Source organism: Eurypyga helias, unplaced genomic scaffold (assembly GCF_000690775.1).
Source record: "Eurypyga helias isolate BGI_N326 unplaced genomic scaffold, ASM69077v1 scaffold7058, whole genome shotgun sequence".
Lineage (NCBI taxonomy): Eukaryota > Metazoa > Chordata > Aves > Eurypygiformes > Eurypygidae > Eurypyga > Eurypyga helias.
This window is the reverse complement of record NW_010266244.1, coordinates 14,236-37,393: the sequence shown is the minus strand read 5'-3', so window position 1 is coordinate 37,393 and position 23,158 is coordinate 14,236. Positions and strand designations below refer to the sequence as shown.

Here is a 23,158-nt window from a genome sequence, read left to right as displayed (position 1 = left end):
CGAGCGGCAGAGGTGCCGTTATCGGCTAATCGCCCGCTCCCCGTGGGAGTGTGTAAACTTTCCTGAAGATCGGTCTGTGCTGTCTGCCGCATCTGCCCTACCGCAGGCTCTTTTTGTGTAGTTTTGAGTTACCGGCTTTATTCTTATTGTTTAGACTTCTGAGGGTTGGGCCTGCCCCCCCAGCCCCCCATCTCTGCACCCACTTGGGTTTGTTATTTTGTAAGGAAGTTGCATGGATAAGTAAATTCCTATTCTACTTCTTACAGTGGCTGTAGGATGCTGTATGAATGTATCTCTTGGATAAAAGATTTCCGTGGGACTTCTGACTTTTTAGGTTCTCCACAACAGACACCTACAGGATACCTCCCTTTTCCCCAGCTTCACCTCCCCTCCTGCAAAATAATGCCTCCAGTAATGGGTGATTGATCCTGGGGGCTGGAAAACAGTTGAAAGTTTCTTGAGCAGAGGATCTGGTATCTCCAGTGAGCATCTTAAAGATGTATTTTCTGTAGTTTTTCTTGAGTCCAAAGCACTTCAGCGTGTTCGATGAGGTTTTACAGAGCTTGTGTACTTCTCTTGTGGGTTTTCTTTGTGTGTCTGAAATTTTCTTGACGGATAAATATAAATCCTAATTTATAAAAATACAAGTTTCTAATCATACAGGCCACACAGCAAAACAAACTTTACATGAGAAAGTATAGCATATAGGTCACTGCCCTTTGTTGGAAATACAGGTGAGGCCCTAATTCCTGTAAACATGCAGTAGCTCATGAAACTTACTCAGGCAACAAATAGAAATTAGAATCCAGGTTACTTTCCGTTCTTTGGTGCTGAACAATGTCTCGTACACCGAGGCTGTCCCTCTTTGCTTGAGTGTCGTTGAACTTGCACTCTTCTTTTAGATTCGAAAGCCTGTCATCTAAGAACTCAGTAAACCAGTGTGCGAGCTGTATGAGCGTGTAAAACATGCTGCTTTAAAGATAAAATAAAGGTGCTGTCAGGGGAAGCACCATGTTGGATACCTCTGTGGACATTAATAAGCACAAATGCAAATGAATCCAAATTTTGGAGTGAAGAAGCACTGAATGAGTTTCTTCTTTTGTCATTTTAGGGTACATGTAACACTTCATTTTTTTCAGACCAAGCCTGTGGAAAACATACCTGTATGTAATAATCTGTGTTTTGGAGTACGTGTGTTGCATTTTGGTAGAGAGAGTGCATTATCTCCTTGTCAGTGATTCCGTAGGATATCGCTTTTTGTGATCCAATCTATAAGATTTTGACAAAGCTGACAAGCAGGATTCTGCCAACAGTATGTCTAAACACTCTTTTATAAGTCTTACTCATTTGTTAGCTTTTTAAACGTGGAAAACAAATATCGAGCTGGTTTTAAGTCGCTTTTTTTTTTTTGGTTCCAGTGAAATGTAGCTTGGTACTTGGGAAACTGGGTTAGTTGCTTTTGGGTGCTTTAACTGGAGAGATGAAAGCTGAATTTCGAGTGTTCAGAATTCTGGGTCTGTGGTATAGCTGTGTAACCCTGTTCAGCTTTTTCAGAAAATGAATATTTTTAAATTAACAGGATAAAAAGCGCAGGGTAATGTTTTCTTACATTTGTGAGAAAGCAGACATAATTTAGGGGGAGGTCTAGAGATTAAATGCTTCTGAATATATTTCTCAGGTTCATTTTATTTCTGCAGTCTTTAGAAATGTATAAATAGTGTTAATGTGTGGTGATACCAAAAACACAAATGCAAAGAACACAGGCTTGGAAAGAAGACTTTCAGATACCCTTGTAGAGTGCTTTCAGAGTAATTTAATCCGATTGTGAAAAGAATGTGAGTTTCCTTTCTGGCCATACCCTGATGCTTTTTGGTCTGTTTGCATATCGAGTAATTTTTCAAGTGTTAAATTATTTGTAATTGAATCAGTATGCAGAAACACAGTATTTGCTAATTTAGTTTTTTCCGTCTTTGTTGTTGTAACATCAACATCCATGCATCATCAAGTAAATATTGGCATTATTTTTAACTTCACCGTGAGCCTTAAAAAATCTAATTATGCAGAAGTGCTTCAAGAAGTTAGCTCATGTCAGGCTCTAGTATTGCTGTAGTGACGTGCCTTCTCCTGCCTGTTAGTGCAGTGGAAGGCATAAAGCTGTGAGAAGGTTCTTGATAATCTTGTTTCTTGGGAAGTTACTCTTCTTATAAATTCAAGATGATGAGGGCCACTTAATGAATTTTTATGTGTTCTATAAATTATTTGCATTCTCTAAAATACGAATTTGCCTGTTAGATTGGAGGATAGCTGGTTTTTATAGTAGTAATTCTTATTCCTGGAAGTCAGTAGAACCTGTGCGTGTGTTCAAGGAAATCCCTGATCTTCCCTTTAAGATTTACTTTCGCTGCCGTCAATACAGTGATAATATAATCTGAATATAAAATAAAACAGGTTGACCCAAGTGAATGTGTATGTATATAGCAAATTATTTCCACCAAAGCAGAACTACTTGCGTTTTAAATTATTTTGTTAGTATATTTCTAACCCATCACTGTGATTTATATTGAGCTACTGAATATGACCTGAGAACAAGGATCTTTTGGTATTGTTTTCTACTTGTCTTGAATAATTTTTTTTCCTGCTCCCAATTTTTTTAAGTTAAAATTTAAAAAAAAAAAGAAAATTTGTGTCTCTCTCCTTCAGAAATCATTCCTCCTGTCTACTGAGAAGGGATTACAGAATGGCCTTGTTTTGTTTTTTCTTTAGAAGAATACAGTGTAGTAATTCTTTTGTGTTTAACACTTAAGAACTCTCCATTGCCACTGCAAAAGGGTGTGACTAGTTTATCCAGATTGGCACATTTTTTTGTGCAAATCAGCAAGATCTGAAATCTATGCATTCTTCTTATGAGTGTGCGTCACCGGCTAGTAAACTGCTTTCCAGTTAGAGAAGAAAGCAAATGAAGCTGTTGGTAAAGCAAAGGCAACAGAGAGAGGACAGGCACCTTCTGACGCAGGAGTTTGTAGTAAACATGGCAAGTCGAACGGTTACGACTCGGTCTGTGATTGTCTCTCGGTAGTAGTTTATGCCGACAGAAACTTAATGACATTCCCCTGCTTTCGATGAGAAAAACAGTGAGCGATACTGGTGTTACGGGCGTCTGACAGCCCTGAGAAGCGGGCAGGTTTGCCTGTGCAAATCTCAGCACACGGACCCGTGGGTTTTTGGTGCCCATCGCCATTGTAGCGCAGCCCAGACGTGTTGCAACTCTGCTCTACTTACGGCTGGGTTTTACCTTTTTGTTTTCCAGCAGAAATATCAAACCCAACGGTGGCTTTTCTTATTCAGATGAGTCTAACGTAGACAAAGGCAGAGGAGGACGCTTTCATTGCACTTGTGGCCGATTCTGACAGCAAGGCTCAGGTCAGCAAAGCTGTAAGCAAGTTTGAGGAGGATGATACTTTCTTTCTGGAGAGATGTAGAAGCAAACAAACACCAACTACTTCACCCTGTGCCAAGAAGCACGTACACTTAGGCATTTTCACTTTTGAACTAGCAGTGTCTGCCCGCTGAGGGGATTGGGACCTCAATGATGTATTTTAAGATGTGTTGCTAGTAACACATGAAAAGTTTGTGATGCGCGGTGAGTTTAAGTTACTTCTCTTAGATGAGAAGAGCAGCTCTCGTGCTCACTGAAAAGTTGGTACTGCTGAATTGTGTGCCCTGAAAAGGTTTCTATTGCAGTGTGTTAGTCATAGATCCTTCTAAAATTTTGTTCCTGATGCCATTTGACTAGCCACAGTGTATGTGAAATACCTAAAATGGTAACATTTTATCTTCTCATCTCTGCCCTCATCTGAGGGTAGTTACTCATCTGCTGCGCTGCTTGGTGAGCCTTTACACTCAAAACTTGTTCTGGATGCTGTGCTGGACTCTTGGGGGGTTTTTTTGCTTCTGGTTTTGAAGTTCAGTAGCAAGAGTTTTACTGCATGCACAGGTAGTGCATTTTCTACAAGTTCATTTCCTATAATAAACAGTTGTAAGGATGAGAGGAAAGAGTTGTAGTAACTTTCTCCTCTAATGCCTGCTGTAGTTGTTGTGTTTCCTATTTATTTCTTTTCCCTGCAAGTTTTATGTTAGTACCCAAAGTTTTACGTTAATGTTCAGACTTTTTTTGCCTAAAGAACTAAATACTGCCTCTGGGTGCATGTTTATTTAGATATATTGTAGTACTGTAAAGAAAAGGGACACATAATTTTCAAGTGACCAATATTTATAAAACTGGAAGTTAAATTGCCTTTTGTTGGTAACACGCTGATTGCACTTTTTTTTCTTCTGTAGCACTGAGACGATTGAAGTGGCATTCTAAGGTCATTTAAAATCATGACAAGCTCAGTTGGACAGAAAAAAGTCTCTTCAAGACAAAAGAAGTGTGGGTTTTGTAGATCTAATAAAGATAATGAATGTGGGCAGTTACTAATGTCAGAAAACCAGAAGGTGGCAGCGCATCACAAGTGCATGGTGAGTAACCCGCAGCCCCGAGCTGAGGGACCTAGTGGGCTCCTAACAGGCTCCCAACACGTGAAACAGTCGGTCCGGCATTGGCACAGTGATTAATCCCTATAATTTGATATTTTGGTGGGTTTCATATCTATAAATGTTCTATATCGCTTATACCCTTCACACTTAAAAAACAAGTTTTGTTTTTATAATTTTAGCTGTTCTCATCTGCACTGGTATCTTCACACACTGATAATGAGAGTCTTGGTGGATTCTCTATTGAAGATATTCAAAAAGAAATAAAGAGAGGCACTAAACTGGTAAGTCCCTATTTTTGGCTCTTGAAAAGGGAAGATTACCTTGTATAAAGTTTTACCATGAAGTTGTCCAGTGTCAGATATATATATATGTATGTATATATATATGTATAAATATATATATTTGAAGTGCTACCCTTGTGTGACATTTAGGGTAATGGACAATTTAGAGAAGATGATGCTGAAGTAAAATAGGTCTTAGATTTATGAAAAGAAAACCTCAGTAGATATATTGAAACGGAATTGACAAGCTCTTGAAGTGTCTTTAGGAAAGGATGAAAAGTTTGTTTATTTCAGCCAAGTTCTGCTCTCATATGAATATGTTAGGAACTGTAGTTTCATCCTGGAATTATTAAAAATAGTAATTCTGGATTTATTTTTTACACTTTCTTCCTCGTTGGCAAATGTAGATGGTTGTAGCAGAGATGCTTTTTTTCAAAACAAATTTGAAAGCTCATTTACAGAATATGCTCGTTTTTCTTTTTGATGGGCTGCATATAAACAACAGCATTTCCTAAATTTATGTTTCAAATCCAGTAATTTCTATTTAGTATTTTCTGTTAGATTTCAGAAAGAAACTCAAGTTCCGTGGACCTGGTGTGAGGGTATTATTGTGTCTTTACCAGCATTTGGGTTTGCTGCCAAAATCTGATTTTTAACTACCAAAAGCGCTTGTACTGCTGCCTTTTATATTGATTTAATAGATGATTCTGTGAATACAGATGTCTTATGAGATACGTGGGTACAGTAGTGATTACAGCTCTACCAAATTCATGAGAATTGAACAGCAATAACTTCTTTTTAATTCCGGAGAAGATATTTATTTATTTTAAATTTAGAACTAGTTATTTTCTATTTGGGGAAATGAGTGAGGCTTTAAAAAAATATTTTTAACAAAGTTTCAGTTGACTCCTCTCTTTAAAAATTTTCAGCTTAGTATTTAAAGCACTCTTACATATTTACCAGTTCTGGGACTACTAAAAGTAGTGTAGAACTACAATTCTTGTTATTGGATATAGTGTAGTCTAAGATTATATATCCACACTTTCACTAATGTTACATATGTGTGTATAATTGGATATAGTTTAGTCTAAGATTTCATCCAGTGTTTCATTTGAATCTTTTCCAAGGCAGGGAACTTCATTGGCTCCAATTAGGTGAAGCATAAAGAAATAACTATTCACAAGTCATTCATGTTGTGATTAGGAATTTCCAAAGAATGTGGTAGTAAATGGACCTTCAGATGGCAAAGAAACTTTTTGCTTCTTGGGTCTCTTTAGTTGTTTTTTTTTTTGAAGGTTATTTCTTTTTATGTCATTGGTGGTTTCTGTCATTCTGAATCTCTTAATGTTCCTTCACCAGTGCAACAGCTGGATATATTCTTGGACCTCACCAGCTCTACGTATCAGGCGCTTTCTTCAGATTTTTGTGGCAAACCTGGATCTGGTTAACCTAGTAGATTCATAGCCCTGAGATGTTTCCCATTTGGAGAGAATTTAGAAGACAATTTTAGTTCCTAACTTAGGTGCCTCAGCTCTGCCTGTAGCTGTCAGCTCTGAATCACTCCCTGGAGATACCTGTCTTTCTCCATTGACTGGTATAGGAAGCTTAAAGCTAAATGTTTAGAGTTAGCCCAAACATCCCCTTGAAGGTCTGCTTTCTCTTCTAGCCTGTTCTTTTATGTGGTAACACGTGGAGCAAAAATATCTCAGCGTGGTTCACTGGGTTAAGTAATTATATTGATAGCTTGGACTAAAATTGTCTGCTGACAGATTTTACGTAGCTGCCCTCCTTCAGGAGTTGCTGCTGCTGACCAGGTATGCACTGAAAACTGAGACCTCTTCATTGCAGAAGTGATAACGACTGAGTGTAGAGCCTTTCTGATGGTAATATATTATTGTCTGAGAAAAATTTGTCAGTTCAGACCTTAATAGGCCAGTCATAAAAACTTACAAAGCCTAAATATTTTGGAGTACAAGGCACTGATATCATTATTATTTCTGTTAGCTGTGCATGGAAAGTTTCTTTTTTTTTAAAGACCTTACCTATTTTGCAGCTTGTCAAACTTCACATGTACCTGGTGTAACTTGGGAATTAATTAATCTGTTGACAGTAACCACTTGGACAGCAGGACTTGTACCAATGGAATAAATATTTTATTACTGAAAGGAAACAGACCAATAAATCAATATAAAAAGTCCTGTGGTCTGTTTTGTTCATATGGATACATCATGGTGTTCATAAAAAGGAAGCTTTCTTTTTTGTCATTTCTGGCTTTCAGAATACTGAGGTACTGACTAAAATTGATTGGCTGGATATATTTTCAAGCATTATTACATATTAAACCATAACATATAACAGATTTGAGATGAAATACCCATACAAATTAAATTACAACTAGGGAACGGTATATACCATTTCAGAGCTTGCAGAGGAGTAAATGGAGATGATCCAAGGCTTTGACATTTTCACTATTCGATTAACTTTGTTTAAAATGGAAAACCAAGATGGTGATACAGAACTTTGGTGGTATATTTATGTGTCATATTTGAGACTAAAAAGAAGAACTTGACTAAGCTGGTTCGGTGGACAGAAAATGTATTCCACAAAGATGCATGTAGGGAGTATCCTACATTGCTCACTTACGCTTACGGATTTGGGGTTAATTGTAATCTTTTGGGGGTGTAGGCAACACGCAGGATACAAACAAAAAGCTCCAGTTGTCTTGGAAGAGGAGTTTAATGGGAAATTCTGAGATTTTTGGGCAATGTTATGTCAGTAAAAAATAATACAGAGAAAAATACTGTGATACTATCAATTGCATCCCTTCCTACCACAGTACAAGAAGGGCAGTGAACAGGTCAGAAGCATGATAGTTGGTGTATGCTAAGCAGTGATGCATCTAACATGAGAAGGAACTAATTACTGGGACAGAAGTGTAAAACAACAAGCTCCCATTTAACCCTTTTTTTCCTGCAATATAAGTATAAAGAGCAAAATCTAGTCTAATTGAAATAGATCTGTTGTATTTAACAAACATTTCACTAAATTCAGTGTTCTGGAAATGACTTAAGGAAATAACTGTAGAAAAAAGAGGTAAAGTTAGCTGCTGAGGCTAAGGTAAATTTGCAGGTCATCAGTATTTCTGACTGCAAGATTCACTGCCAAACGGGTGTCATTCTGCACACACACACACACCCCTCCCCCAATGTAATTCAGAATCAAACAGCTACAATTTATGATTAACTTTTCTGAAGTGGTTGGTACAAACAGAGTATCCTTGGGTGTAGGATATTTAGGTGAATAGCTGCGTCGCTTTCATGACACACATTCCTCAAAAGTAAATTACTTATTTTCCTCATTGAATTGATAATGAGAGTATTATGGTTGTACTGTTGCATAATTGCAACTTATTTCCTCTAGAAGTTATGAAAAACACCTGAGAGTAGGAAGAGTGGTGCCACGTACATAACTCCACTTATTTTGTCATCCGGAGCGGTAACTATATGATTTTTGAACTAAGCAATACTAAGCCAACAGAAACATGAATTATGTTTTCTTTTTCTTTGCAGATGTGCTCTTTATGCCATTGTCCTGGAGCAACCATTGGCTGTGATGTGAAAACATGTCACAAGACATATCACTACTACTGTGCTTTGCATGATAAGGCTCAGATAAGAGAGAAACCCTCACAGGGCATTTACATGTAACTATTCTTTATTTACTATGTTTATTTTTGTAATTATATTTCACATTCTTTAACTACAACAAAGCGAAACAAAAAACCCCACTTTGGAATCTAAACAAAACTGTTGCAAAAAAATTAATGATGATTGTGGCGTTCAAAATAGTGATGTGCTAGAAAAGCATATTTTCACTGCAAGATTTGTATATCAGTGAGTCTTACAAGTGGGAGAAAAATGTACTGGCATTTAAATTTAAAAGATGAGTAAATAATCTGTGAATCGTGACTGACTTGACAGTTTTCAACTACTTTGTTTATAGGATTTTATGTCGAAAACACAAGAAAACTACGCATAACTCTGAAGGTAAAATTATTCAATATAAATTTTTCCCATTGTAGAAAGATACTTGGTTAAATTTAATTTTTTTCTGGAGAATATAAATGTTTTCAGTAAAAATTAGAACTACATTTTTTTCGAGAATCAATGAGTTTGGAAGGCCATCTGATTTCTGTATTTTCTCAAAAAATTACTGTTGAGGTGGAGAAAATCCCAAACCATAAATTCTAGGATATTCAGAAGATTCGATGTTCTGTCAAAACAAAGTTTGGGTAGAAGTAATACATTCCCTTCTGGGAAGAAGCTGCCTTATATTTGTAGTTAAATATTCACAATATTTACATCTGAAATATTTTGTCAGGTAACAGCTGGTTTTTGCCATTGGTAATGTTCCTAAATATTCACTCTTTTTTTTTTTTAACTGTTCAGTTGTGTTTAACTCTTCAAGTAAGAAGGCCCCAGTAATAAATGAAAAGGTTTGTGATCAGATCACTTACAGATGTATTTCTGAGTCATTTTGATCAAGAAAAGCCCGACGTGGGCACGTTCATAAAAGCTCTGCGTCTTTGCGGAGCAGCGAATGCGCCGGGGGTGATACGCCGCAAACGCAGATAGAGCCCCTGGGCTGTTACAATTCCAGGCTGTGGTGCTGTTGTGTATTTATGCAGGCGTCTTTTCCTTTTTCCTACTGTGTCTGAATTTGGGTAGGCAAACAGTTGTTAGTTTACTTTTTGCATTACTTTCACCTGAAATGTCATCAGATTTAACTAATGAGGAGTATGTGACTGTTCAGCAAAGAGCAAGTTTCATCAATTACTTCAGTCTCCACTAAATGTATTTTTGAGGTAATATGCTACTTTCTACGCTATGCATAGTGGATAGATTAATGGTCAAGTTTGGATGTCACTTCAGTGTTCAGAAATATAGCAAGAGCAGTAGAAAATCCCAGCTGAAAACTGATTTTATTTTGGATTGTGGTCATGCGCACTCGCTGATTTTGCTATTACTAGGTTAAACAAGAAAAGCAGTATACTTGTTATATTCATTCTCCAAAGAGACAGGGCCGCATCTTGTAGTTTGGCACTCTGTTTCTTTGTTTTGGAGGTTGTTTTGCTCGTTAGCAAAGACAGAATATGAAAGACATTTTTGAGTCCAACTCTTTAACTGATACTTAAACATATAACATATCTTTTATACTTATTCACAAATGACTCAGTGTTTGACATCTATTGAAAAGTGCCTCCAATTCTGCATGGAGCCCAGTGCCAATGGATGACACTTTCTGCTTGGAATTCCTTGCAGGATCTGAACTTGTGCTTTTCTTTAAGCGTTTTCAGAAAGCATTATCTCCAATTCTCTGTCATTCTCTAAGAGCAAAGGCTTTTAAATTTCGTGTGGATATATTTGAGAAGACATGGGAAAAATTCCTAGAGGCTTAGTGGCTGTTTTCTTAAATGTTGATGATGGCAGTTTATTAAAACATCAAACTGGATTCATCCATAGAGACTTTTAGATTGAGGGGAGGAGGACGAGGAATAAAAAACGGCATTGGGAAAAACCGAGGCCAAAGAACTCAATAGTATCTTCCTTAGCATTTAACTTTGCACGTATTTGTTTTGTTTAAAATATGTATAGCTCTACTTCACTTTTTTGTTTTCTGGAATTGGGTTTTTTTTTTTAATGTTTAACTGAAATTTTACCTAGTGCTCTTTCCCAAAGAATATGTTCTTTTTTTAGTCCATACAGTGCAGGGAACTATATCCATAGAATATTATTACTTACAGTTATGGATTTAATGTTGCCAGAAGCTGGGGCTCTTTTGTGATAGACTTCTTTTAAATTAAAGAAAATAAAAGTACGTACTGCATCTTTCTTATGGAAATGACTTAACGCAATGGTATTTTGCTACACTGAAAACTAATTACCTTTAGAAGGCAAATATACAGGGTGGTTTTCAGAGTTTAAGACAGGACTTTGGAGGGTTTGTTTCTTAAATATTGAAATGGTAACTGGAAGATGTTGGATGGTGAGATTAGGCTTTATATATGTATTTTGTTGGTTTATTTCTTGAGGAGAAGGTGAATATCAAAGAGGAATTTCAATGTGAAAGAATGGTTGTGTGTGAAACCAGCAAGGACTCGCAGACAATGGTGGATAGACTAGTTGGGGATACTTTTTTTGTTTTCCCTCTTGTTTTTGTTTAATTTTCCTGAATCCATGCTCTCAGCAGTGTTTTCATAACAGAATAGTTAAAGCTGGTCTGTGGTTGTATCACTCAGTGTAGGTGTGCAGTCACTGAAATTACAGTCCTTCCTAATGGAAACACTGCTCCTGCTCTGGGATGCTTTTATAGTTCTTGGTCAGTGTAGAACATCTGGGGTTTTCTTTGTGCTCTGTATCCAGATTTAATTGTTGCAGTCCAAATATTTTTAATATGTCACTTCTATTAGGGGATGTTGGAAGGGTTTTTAGGAGTGTTTGGTTTGGGGCAGTCCCGAGCAGTTTATTTTCTGAAGGCAGTACTGCTGCATAATACTGAGATTTTTCCTTCCCTTCCCTAGAAAACAGATCCTTTTGGGGTCATACTTGTTCAAGTCTGAGATCTGGCTGATGCACCTTTATAAGAAGTTCTGGTCCAGAAAGAATATTTCTTAACTATTTAGTAACAGTTAAAATTTCTTGAGGCTGCATGGAAATGTGGTTGAAGGATCTGTGTTGGAATTAAAGTTACCCAGTTAAAACCTAATAAAAAGGGCCTCTTAGATGTTATTTATTGCTGTCATGAAGTTCAAGTGGTGTGAGTATTCATGAGACTAAGCATCTCTACTCATCAAGACAGAATTAATGAGCGATGGGAGTTCATTTTCCTTTAATCGACAGGAGTTGCAGAACTACCTTCCATTTCCTTTGAATATAAAGTATGAAGCATGGCAGCAAAGTAGTGTGCTCTTAAATTCATTATCTGTTTCAGCAGATCGTTGGGTTTGTCTAATTTATCTGTGTGGCCTTGCCTTCAAACGGCATAGAATAGGAAAATGGTATTTCTCCTATATTCCCCTTGTGCATATATATTGAAGTGATTTTTCTGTGCTGTGTTCCCAGTAACTGGAAGAAGGACAGTAAAAATGATGTGCTCTGCTGTGGCTGTGGGGTCAGTAGATCTGAAGACAACTGCTCAGAGGAGCAAACCAAGTTACTGAAAGCTTCGTGTCTAGCTTTGTCTTGCTGGTTACAAATCTAACGAAAGAATCTGCCCTGAACTTCAAGTAATAGTTTTGTTCATAATTTAGGCGAGCCGTCTTCAGTTTGCGGTACCTAATAGGTCAGAGGAATTGGTGCCAGTGCTCTCACACTATCACGACTGACTATTAGTTGAATTACTGTTCAGTTTGATACAATTACATTTATTCTTTCTGAAGAATAGTGTATTGTTGAACTAAGGTTTTGGAACTGTTTGCTGGAATTTATTCCAATGTACTGGAAATAATTGTTGAAAAATTTAAAATCTGGAATCTTTCAGTCCCTTGCAGGTGGGGCTGTCTTGGCCCAGTGTTGTATTCAAAATAAATTCAGCTGAGCGGGAATAGTTTAATATAAACCAAGATAAGAATGTAATTTCATTCTTCTGTTACATAGTAGTAAGACAAAGAGTAATTAAGGCAGTCATGTGACTATCTGTCGTTAATGTTTAAAGCAGATGCTTGGGAACTGTGGGGTCAGAAAATAAAGTGTCCATATTCCTGTTGTAGCTGTACTCGGAGCCTCAGGGAATTATATTCCCACAATGGAAACAAGGACATTCCCCATCTCAGCATCCTTGAATGTGATTCTAAAGATCACATGGGAAATCTCTGCTCCTCATACTGCTCAGCGAGTTGAGTCAGGATAATATTTTTCTGTGAGACCTATTTAGAGATGCTGCTATCTGTATCAAAACGAGTGCTTTTTGAAAGCACTGTGTAAGCCAGAGGCTGGCAGGAAAGACACTCAAATTTTGGGGCATTATAATTAGGTACCATCTTTAGGTTCTTTACTCAGTGTTTGTTCATAGTTGCATTTTCTCTAACACTGTTCACAGCATAAGCTTCCCTAACACTGTATGCATGAGTGCTGCCTGGTGTAAAAGTTTCCATGACATTGCAGTTCAGTGTCATTCCAGTTCTGCAGGTGGATGGTAACAAATGCTTCCTGGGCTCTAACTCAGCCTTGTTGTCTGTCTTCTGGAGAGTGCTGCCGGAATGTGGCATCCAATGTCTGCGTAGCGTTAGGACAAGAACAGTTGGTCCAGGCAGTAAGTTAGCCGTCCCCTGTTCACTGTGTTATGGACTAAGGAGGTATTTTGCAGAGGCATCACAATGGTGTTTTCTGACAGAAAAGCACAAAGCTAACGGCAAAGGAGAAAATGAAAAAGTCATGTGGTGAATGGTTTGTCCTATCTGAGGAGCTGTCCCGGAGTATACATTATCATTCTCCTTCCTATCTAGGCAAGACATTATACAAATGGAAACCTGGTCAGCTAACTCGTGCTTAAGAGGTTCATCATGCCAGTTGTCACAAGCTTTCTGATTATGCAGAAAGCAAAGTCTTTGGTCTTTGCTGACGATTGTCTGCTTGAAAAGGCATGTAGATTGCATGGCTATGGAGGACTATGTTATTGATTTTCTGTGTTAAATGTACTTAATGCAAGAAATAGTTTCAGCTACTTCATAACATAGATACTGTTCAGTCAAAAATAGCTTTTGGAGAAGAGGTATCACTTCCTGGAGGTATCTGGCACTTTTGAAAAACAGTGATGGGACCTAAGAGGTAATTTTTTTCCTTTCCACTCCTACTTTCTCCCATTTAGATATGTTTCACCTAACTTAGTCTTTGTCCTTTAAAAAAAAAAAAGTGAGCAACTAAAAAATTATATTCTGCATTTCGCTTGTTAAATTCACCTCTTGCTGATAGAAGCCACTGTTGTTTCATGATCGGTTTACTTGAGTCTGTATTTGCTTGCAAGCGTTTTTATGTAAATCGCTGGTTCTTATTCATGCTTATAGGTGTACCCACATTTTTATTATTGACTACTGGGGATTTCTTTTTACAGTAGGATTTTCTTTTGCAATTTAAAATAATTATGGTGCCACATACGGGTTTCATAGGGTTTCAGCCATATTTTAAGGACATCTTACTTTAACATGCTCAAGTATTTGTTCTTTCCCTGTTATGTTCCATTTCTTTTCTAAAAATCTAGTAAGGTTAACTGTTGTTCTTTGTGATTTTTAGAGTTTCTCCTTTAACCCAAATGCACTATAAAATTTTAAATACACGTGTGTGAGTTCAGATTGACATTATAGCACATCTAAGCCACTTCCACATTCTAGATTTGGGCTTCTTTTTATGGCCGGTCCTACTTGCAAATACATTTTTACAGTTGGTTTTGTTTATGATCTTCACACCAACTTCACCCCCTTTGCTTCTGCCTTGCCAAGCCTGTTGTGTAGGGCAGTGTAGGAGGTGGATGCAGAGGGCAGTATTGGCCTTTCTTGCACACATCCTCCTTTTATTTGTTCTTTCACCACCTTTAAATCACTTCTTTTGTTGCTTTGCTTTAACCTGACTTTTGGAAAAGCGGGATTCCACGTGTATTTCAAGCTGGTGCAATATCGAATAGGTCAGTGATATCTCAACCTCTTTGCCAGGCCCTGTTTTAAAGAGCAAAACATCTTGATCCTTTTTCCCTCTAGTCATGATCGAAGGAGAGTTTATAGATTTTTCTCTGGAGCTGAGTCTCCCTGTTAACAGTTGATGTAATACAGCATTTTGCTAGTTGTCTTTTTGAGGTACTTTGTACTGCTCGTGGATTTCCAAAATGTAAATGTGGGGCTTGTTGCTGCTCATCTGAATTTACAATGCCCTGTTCTTGGGTGCTTTTTTTAAAATGTAGAATGTTTCCTCTTGTTTCCTGCCCCCACCCCTCCTTCTCAGACCATAGTGCTTATTAAGCTTGTTTTTTCAGATAGAGCATTTAGGGACTTTTGAGGAAAGCTCACAGATACCTCCTTTGAAGTCTCAAGATAGTCACGTTGAGAATATTGTGATGACTTAAAAAACCGATGCAGTAACGAGATATGGGATGGGGGCAGTTGAAGAGTATCTAGGGAATCTCAGGGGGTTCAGGTATGGGTGATATCCGTGATAAAATGTCATCTGGTCAGGGAGGAGTTGAACAACTTTTTGTGTTTTCCTTAGTTCAAGCTGACACGAGAAGTTGGAAACACCCAACCATCAGATTCCAGGGAAACAGGGTAAGCTGGCAGTGGGCTTGAGGGGAGGGGTAGGGCACAAACCAAATCGTACATTAACTACCATCCAAGGCAGGTGTATTTTAAAGCTGGTTACCATCTCTTTCTTCCTCTACTGTTAGGCTAGTTCGTAGTGCTGTTAAAAATGAGAGAAACTTTGATGTTTTGAGGTATTAGTCCTGCAGATGGATGTGCTAGAGCTCCTCACATCTCAGGGGTGTTCACCTGCAGGTCCGTGTCACTTGCAGTAGGAGACCTAAATTTGCAAGGAATTTATTTTACTGAAGGGGTCCTCTAGCATCTAGATTTCAGTGAACTCTGAACGTGTTTGGAAGTGCTAGTTTGGAGCATGGAAAAGGGGTTCTCCTTTAAGGAAAGCTGTGTGATCTTGTTTGTTCTTTTTTTTTTTTTTTAATCTTAGGCTGAAACCATCTTTTTAAAATACAGCATTTTTACTTTCAAATATTAAATATTCTACTATTTGTGGACTAAAAGATGGAACTTAAGAACTTACTCTGTAAGGAGGCTGTGACATTTCTTTTAAAAAGTTGGTTTTCATACCATGTGCTTGGTTTTTAGCAATTGTGATTCACTGCCAGTTTTGAAAGTGTGACTGTGGAGAGTTCAGGTTGTGCTTTAGTGTTCTTCAGAAAATAAGGTTGGGCTAGGAGGTGGAAAGTGTTACGGTCGACAGAATTGATAAGGAGCTTTGGAAAAACTAAGGAATGTTGGTGAATGGGTAAGATTTTGCTTCATGAAATACAGTAGGGAATCCGTGGAATGGTTTTGGAAGGAATATTTTTAACTTCTTAGTGATGTTATTTAAAGGGTCACAAATGCAGTAGTAACATTTTTGTAAGACATTTTTTCTAGAATAACCATCATGGAAATTTCTGTAAAAGTAGAAGTGGAGGCAAAGATTCCAAATTTCTTTTAATACATTGGTGGAGAGTTCATACAATGAGGGACAAGATAAGAGAATTTTTTTTCTTTGAAAGAGATTTTCAGGTTGTAATGAAAGTTGCTATATTTGGTCTGAGAGGTACGATATCTAAATTGCATAATCTTGCTCAGGGAATTCAGCGTGTGATGATAAATGAGAAATAATGTTAAATAGTAAATGCTGAGAAGAAAATGTAAAGTGTATTGTTTCATTAGATAATCCCTGTCATGTATTTTATTTTATTTTGTAGAGTAAAATAAATGGTGCTTTTGTTATCTAATTAGAAAAGAGTAGTACATATATTAAAGCATGCTGTGGTAGGTAGACTGATGTGTTCTAGTAGCAACTTGGGAATATCTGTGAATAGCTGAATAATCTGTCAATTTAAACCAGAATAATTTGCAGCTTCGTTTTAATTTATTGTGGGGTTTTTTGCGTCTTTCTAACCATAAAGCAGAATAAAGCTGTGGGGGAATTATGTTTCAGTATAACCTGTTGTGATGCATTTGGATTAGTTTTCTGTCCTTCACTAGCAAACGTGCAAGAAGCTGTAGCTGCCTCAGCGATTCGCGACAGAACGATAGACTGAGCTCGGTAGGATACGCTTGCGTGCAAGGCCTTGGGCCGGCAGTTCGGTTAACTTCTGCTCCAAGTTGATGGCTCTGGAATATGTTCAAGTCTTGGAATTCAGACTTCTGTGCACTTGAGTCGCTGTTAATCACAAGGTGGAAATGTGATCTGATTTTTATGTGATAATAGACAAGAAAGACGGGTTCTGGCAAAGGAGCATGGTCTCAGAATAAGATGTCCTGTCGGGATACCGAAACCACAATATAATGGTGATAAGTGCCATAGCAACGCTTAAATAATAACACCACCACAACAGTTAAGTGGCCCGTTGATGTATAAAGTAGCTGTTCCAAAACTTCCGATCAGGATTTCCTTCCGTCTGGGGGCTCATACTGATGTTTGTGGTTTGGATTTTGAGAAGCAAGTTCGTCGGTGGCGCGTGCACGTGTTTCTTTAAACAAGCCTGCTGAAAGAGCTTTGCATTTGAGCAGGGGTGGGTGTGCCGTGCTGCAGGGAAAACCAAAGATGCTCCTGTGGGCGGCTGATGGCCAGGAGAGTTGTCGGGGACCGAATAGAGCTGGTTATCCAATATCAGAAGTTGCCTACATCAGATGGAAGCAGTCTTAAGTTTGCAGAATTGGTCTGTATTAACTGTAGAGCTTTGAGTAGTCAGAAGGACAGTCTGCCAGCCCTGGGCTACGCTTCTGTGCAGCATTCAGCAGTGGAGCTCACATTCTCAAAGGAGCTTGTCAGACCTCCTTGGTATGCTTGTATTAGAAATACACATTCTTGTATTCTCAAAGGTCTATAAATACTTGATCTGGGATATTGTCAGTGGGGATGGTTTTCTGTAAACTGACGTCTGCTTTTAGCTGTAGATGAAAAAATACACTGCAACTAAAATGAAATTTTAGGTTTGTTTCATAGAGGCAAAATACATTTCCGTTTCAAAACTTAATGTTATAGTTAAAATGGGTGATTTTTTTTTTTTAAGTCAAAGGCCATCAATTAATAAAGCAAGAAGAGAGGTGTTGTTAGAAACACCAACATAACATCAAGGGCAATTTACACGGGAGTTGCACATCTTGAAAAAAAATAAATTGAAAGCTTATTTCATGGTTGAAAATATTTTCTGGTTTCAGTGTAATTTAAATGAGTTATTTTCAGTGAACATACGTATCTGAGGACAAATTTGGGGTCTGAAAGTAGAAGCTGTAAGCAATGCTACGCTTTCTTCATGCGTCATGTTATAAAGATGTAAAGCTGCGTGATATGTCCAAAGAAGTAAATAATGTTTTCAGGATCTGCAATTTCATGTTTGTAATGAATGGGGAAAAGTTGCTATTTTTATTTCTGACCAAAACACAGAAAATACACGTTATGTTTTTTCTTGTCTGTTTTTCGTTTGGTATTTTTCTTTCTTTCTTTGGTTTGTTTTGCATAAAACTTTTGAGAATGTTATTTGATGATGTTTTCTAACTTCTAAAGCAGATTTAGAAGAAAGTATCAATGAACACGAGTTGGAGCCTTCACCTCCCAAAGGCAAAAGGAGGGGTCGTAAGGGAAAGCCAAGAAAAACAAATTTAAAAGGGCAATCAGAAGACACTAGATCCACGTCCTCACATGGCACAGATGAAATAGAAAGCAGTTCCTATGTAAGCAGTAAATATGCTAAACTTCTTAGAAGACAGAATTGCATATTTCTTCTCTGCAAATATAATTTTTATTAAAATTTGCATTTGTCTGAGCCTCCAGCTGGTGGCCACAGGCTTTTAAAATGACAACCTTACTTGTAACCCAGCAGTATATTTTAGTAAAATGTTTTTCTTTCAGAGAGACAGGTCTCCCCACAGAAGCAGCCCCAGTGATACAAAACCTAAATGTGGATTCTGTCATGCAGGTGAAGAAGAAAATGAAGCTAGAGGAAAGCTTCATATATTTAATGCCAAAAAGGCTGCAGCACACTATAAGTGCATGGTGAGTAACAGTATTGTTGTTAACCAGCCTATTATGTGAATTTTGTCTGAATTGCTATTTTAGATTTTAATACAGTACCCTCACATGTAATTATGCATGAGTATTGTCTGTGTGCTGATGATCTCTTTAAGCACTGAAGTGTTGCAAAGTGAGCAATTCATTTATTTTCACTGCAGGCAATATGGATAAAAGTTGGCTACGTGCTAAGAGATGGAATTAGCTCAGGGAGACTCTTTAGCTTATTAAAAATGCTCCCTTAGCGCCTAAATGCGTACACAATATTTAAAAAGGAAAACAGCAAACAGTTTTAACTAAAAGAACCCACTCCAAAAAAAAAATACCTTTACAGGCAGGCAGACAAAATCCAGGAAGAAACCATGAACTTCATTAATTTTCTGACCAATGATTCAGGCTGCATGACTCAAGTAGAGGGGGACGTGGAAGTTGTAGAGACCCCTTGTCTTTCGAAGATCACATTTATAGAACTGTCAGCCTGAAAAGGATTGGCTAATTTCAGTGAACATGAGCAGATAGTGCTTTCCTGTGACTTGTCTCGGGGTGAGGTAGGGCTTTGAGTGGCAAACCTCGGTGATTCCTGTTGTATCTCAGAATGAATAAACGGTGCAGTATTAATCGTCTTCTGCGCCTGGCCTCACTAAATGCAGAGTTGGTGTGTGCCAGCAGCGGCCTTGAGTCTTAGAGTATTCTCTGCTACTTTGTGCACCTGAGCGTCAGTTTTAAAACAATTTAAACTGGATATACTGGAATGATGATAGTGGGGATGGTATTTATCTGCTCCACTGTCATCCCTCAGGGCTTTTCAGGTATGTTGGCATCAGCTGTGCTGTGAATCTGAATTTTGTCTATGTCACAGTGAGGGACCTGGAATATTCCTAAGCAGTTCAGTGGTGTAATTGATAGTATTGCCCAGGTATTGCTTTGTGTTTTCATCATGTCATTATTTCTTGTCTACTCCTTTGTCTTTTAAAATACATTTTTCCAAGGCAGCAGATGGAATCAAAGTGGTCAGGTGGGTATCAGAAAGAATACTCATCACACTAATTGCTCAGTTAGCACTGGGTTTTTTGCTAGTTTGTTGGTAAAGCACATGATGTCTCAGATCACAGAAGGGCATGTTCAATACTCAGTTATTCCTGCACATAAAAACTTTTCTAATCACATTGGTGACCTGAAAATATTATGACTTGCTTGTTTTACAGTTGTTCTCTTCTGGCACTGTCCAGCTAACAACAACTTCAAGGGCAGAGTTTGGTGATTTTGATATCAAAACTGTACTTCAGGAAATCAAGAGAGGAAAAAGAATGGTATGTACCTGCAGAACATGATGTTACTGATTCTAGTAAGGTGTATATAGCTCTACCTCCTTCCTTTGGTGAAACAATCTTTCCCTTCTGTTTCTAAACACAAAATTTAAATTTATTGTTACTTCTGGGACAGGTAGCCAGATAGGAATCACCTTAAAAATTCGTGGTGATTAGGCATGTGGTATTTAAGATTCTTTATGTCAGGGTATGTAGTAAATTATTGTAGCCTTCCTGTAGCTAGAAGAGACTGACAGCTTTGGGTCCTGTGTTACTAAAAGCACACTGTAAAATTAGAAATGAACTCGGAGAGTACATTCTTGCAGTGACATGTTTCCAACTGTTTTGATGTTTTAATATGAAAACTTGTTAAGGCCTCGGAGGTGGGGATGTTGGTAAAATGTCACATCGTATTTTATTAAAATTCATCATGTGTTTAAAGTGGTAAGAAATCTGGGGCGTTGCAGAAAAGAAACAACTCCTAAAAATATTGTTCCTTGAAAAAAATAATTTAAGGATCTTCATATGTTAACATACTAACTTCAGTGGCAATAAAATGATCTTGGAAATGCAATAATAGGTGCAATCACATAGCAATTTTCAGTGCAATAGACAGGTAAATCCTAGTGTTCATATTTTAATAGGGTAGTATTACATAGTTTCTGTTTTGCAGTGTCTTTGATTCACTTTTTATTGGAAAGATGATCTGCTAGAGAAGTTACTCTGTTCCAAAATGGTAGCCATAAATATGAGGAACACTAAACTCAATACTAAGAGACAAGAGTCTGCAAGGCTGAACAGTGGCATTCTCTTCTTTCCCCTCCACAGAAATGTACGCTCTGCAGCCAGCCTGGTGCTACTATTGGGTGTGAAATTAAAGCCTGCATAAAAACGTACCATTACCACTGTGGAGTAGAAGACAAAGCTAAATACATTGAGAATATGTCACGAGGAATTTATAAGTAAGGACCTATGTAATTCTTGACTTTGTAATGAAAGTGAAGGTATTTCATGGCACTTTTTCTGCCAAACTTGGCTAGTCAAGTATGTTATTAAAGAATGTTATTTCATTTTAAAAGGTATTTTAAAGTAATTGCTGACTTTGCAAAATACCACAGTTAACTCTGCTAACTTCCAATTCCTGTAGTAGTGTCGTAATATGAGAAATGACAAATTTAACTTATATTTTCCTCCTTGATCAGTCTGTAATTTATATTGAGGAAACCCGGGATAATTTCTGCTGTGATTCCTCCATATTGATATGTTCGGTAGCTTATTTCCCGGGTTTTGGACCATGAAGCGTTCCATACTCGCTACGGGACTGCTGGCGCTAGTGCCAAGGCTGCAGTCGCGTTGCTGCTGCGGCTGTGCCCACGAGAGGGCATTCTCTGAGCAGTGTAGTAGCAGTTCTTGAAAACTAGATTTGATCCAAATTAGCAGTTGCCTTCTGGCACACCTCACAGCTCACTGAAAGTCTGGGTTTCGTTTCATATTTTCAGCAGAAGTCCTCACTGTTTCTTTTCTTGTGATAGACTGTATTGTAAAAACCATAGTGGAAATGATGAAAGGGATGAAGAGGATGAAGAAAGAGAAAGCAAAAGCCGTGGCAAATCAGGCACTGACCATAACGACATTCCTCAGCAGCAGCTCAATGGAAACTAGGTATGGAAGTTACTCCTGACAGATCTGTTACCGAGACTGAAACGCAATATGCATTTATTGTAGTTTATTGCAGTGAAGTATTTAAATCTAGTGTATGCAGATAAGTACTTTTTAATGACATACTGTAGAAAAATGGGGAGGATGTGTTGTTTTTTAAATCCAGCGGACTTTGTACCAGTAAAAGAAGGGAGGCCCTCGTTTCTATTGCTAAATAGAGATGTAATGTCAGAGCTGCTAAATGCTTTTCTGTATGATTTTAAATTTACTGTTGTTTTCGTCATTTTTCAAACAGGTTCAAGGGACAGAGTTATAGAACTGGGAATGGCTAAGACACCATAACTACTAATTCTTTTAAATTGTTTTCTAAAATCAGAAAGGGTTAGTAACTTTGTACTACCCAACTCTGTTAGAAATTTCATTGAACTGCCTGAAACGTTCATGTGTGTGAGCCTTCAGTAAGTGGCAGAGTTTTACATGTCAATATTATGTAGTTTGTAGTCTGCAGTGTCTGGAAAAAAATGAAACACTATATAAATGATATGTAATATGTACAGTGTCAAAAGTTAAGGCAGACATTGAAATGAAGTAAGATCTATATTTCTGGACTGAATAAAAACCTTAAGATTTGGAATGTGTAAGTTGTTTAGTGGATTCCTGCAATGAGGGAAGGTCTTAGCTAGTTTAGTTAACAACACGGACAAGCTCGCGGTGGCAGCAAGCTGGTACTTTGTGAATTTTGCATTTTCTTCATACACAAGTTATGGAGGCTATACATGGGAAAGCCGCTCTCTGTTTTTGCTTGCAAAGCACACAGTAGAAAAGGACTCAGTGTACACCGAAGCACGCTTGAACATTTCAGGTCGTTCCTGTTGTGATTGCTCATTCCGCCCAGCATTGTTTGCGGGAGATTTACTTGAGCAGCTGTTGGTTCTGAGCTGTGAGCTTTAGAACTCATGCCAAAGGGCTGTAGTTCATTCTTCCCCCAAGGACCCGCCTCTTTCCGTGTCCCTGATTTACAAAGAACGCTTCACGAAGTGTGATTAAAACCTCACCATACAAACATTTGGACTCCGCAGCCCAATCTCTTACTTCAGAGAGTTACAACTCTTAACTCACGATGGAATTTAGCCACCATACCTGACATCCATACCTCAGGTGTTCTCTGCTGTGTGGAACACTTCATGTTTTGTCCAGAATATGCATAAAGGTCTCATATTCTGTAAGAAGAATGAGGAAACAACCTTTTTTTTTTCCTAGATTGGTATTTATTTTTTGATCTTATGACCACTATATGAGAAACTGTGCTTGTCATCCTTATTGTTTTAAGTGATTGTTTTTCTCTTGCTCTCAAGTCAACAGTCACGTCATGGAATTCTGCTTGCTAGAGTTTGATGTTCCTTTAGGGAATAATCAGGTCTAGGCTATACCAAACCTAACAGAACAGTCCTCTGACTGCTTTCAAAACACCTTGCCATGGCTAATGGCTACTACCTTCTTCAATTGGTCTGTTAAAGCACGTTCTCAGACTGAAATAAAACCAAAAAGCTGAATCTAGTCCACA

General features: G+C 37.9%; 1 protein-coding gene across 2 annotated transcripts; it reads left to right on the top strand.

Moving 5' to 3' along the window:
• Nucleotides 1–4,338: 4,338 nt before the first annotated feature.
• On the top strand, nt 4,339–22,853 carry PHF6 (PHD finger protein 6). Of its 2 annotated transcripts, none has more exons than XM_010157000.1 (10): nt 4,339–4,518; nt 4,716–4,817; nt 8,387–8,520; nt 8,820–8,863; nt 18,128–18,291; nt 18,470–18,613; nt 19,834–19,938; nt 20,764–20,897; nt 21,468–21,597; nt 21,890–22,853. In XM_010157000.1, the coding sequence occupies exons 1-9, from the start codon at nt 4,381–4,383 to the stop codon at nt 21,595–21,597; spliced, it is 1,095 nt and encodes a 364-aa protein (XP_010155302.1). In that variant the 5' UTR covers nt 4,339–4,380; the 3' UTR covers nt 21,890–22,853. The 2 variants fall into 2 exon arrangements, with proteins under 2 accessions (XP_010155302.1, XP_010155301.1); XM_010156999.1 differs by having other exon boundaries at nt 4,381–4,518; nt 18,125–18,291.
• Nucleotides 22,854–23,158: the final 305 nt, after the last annotated feature.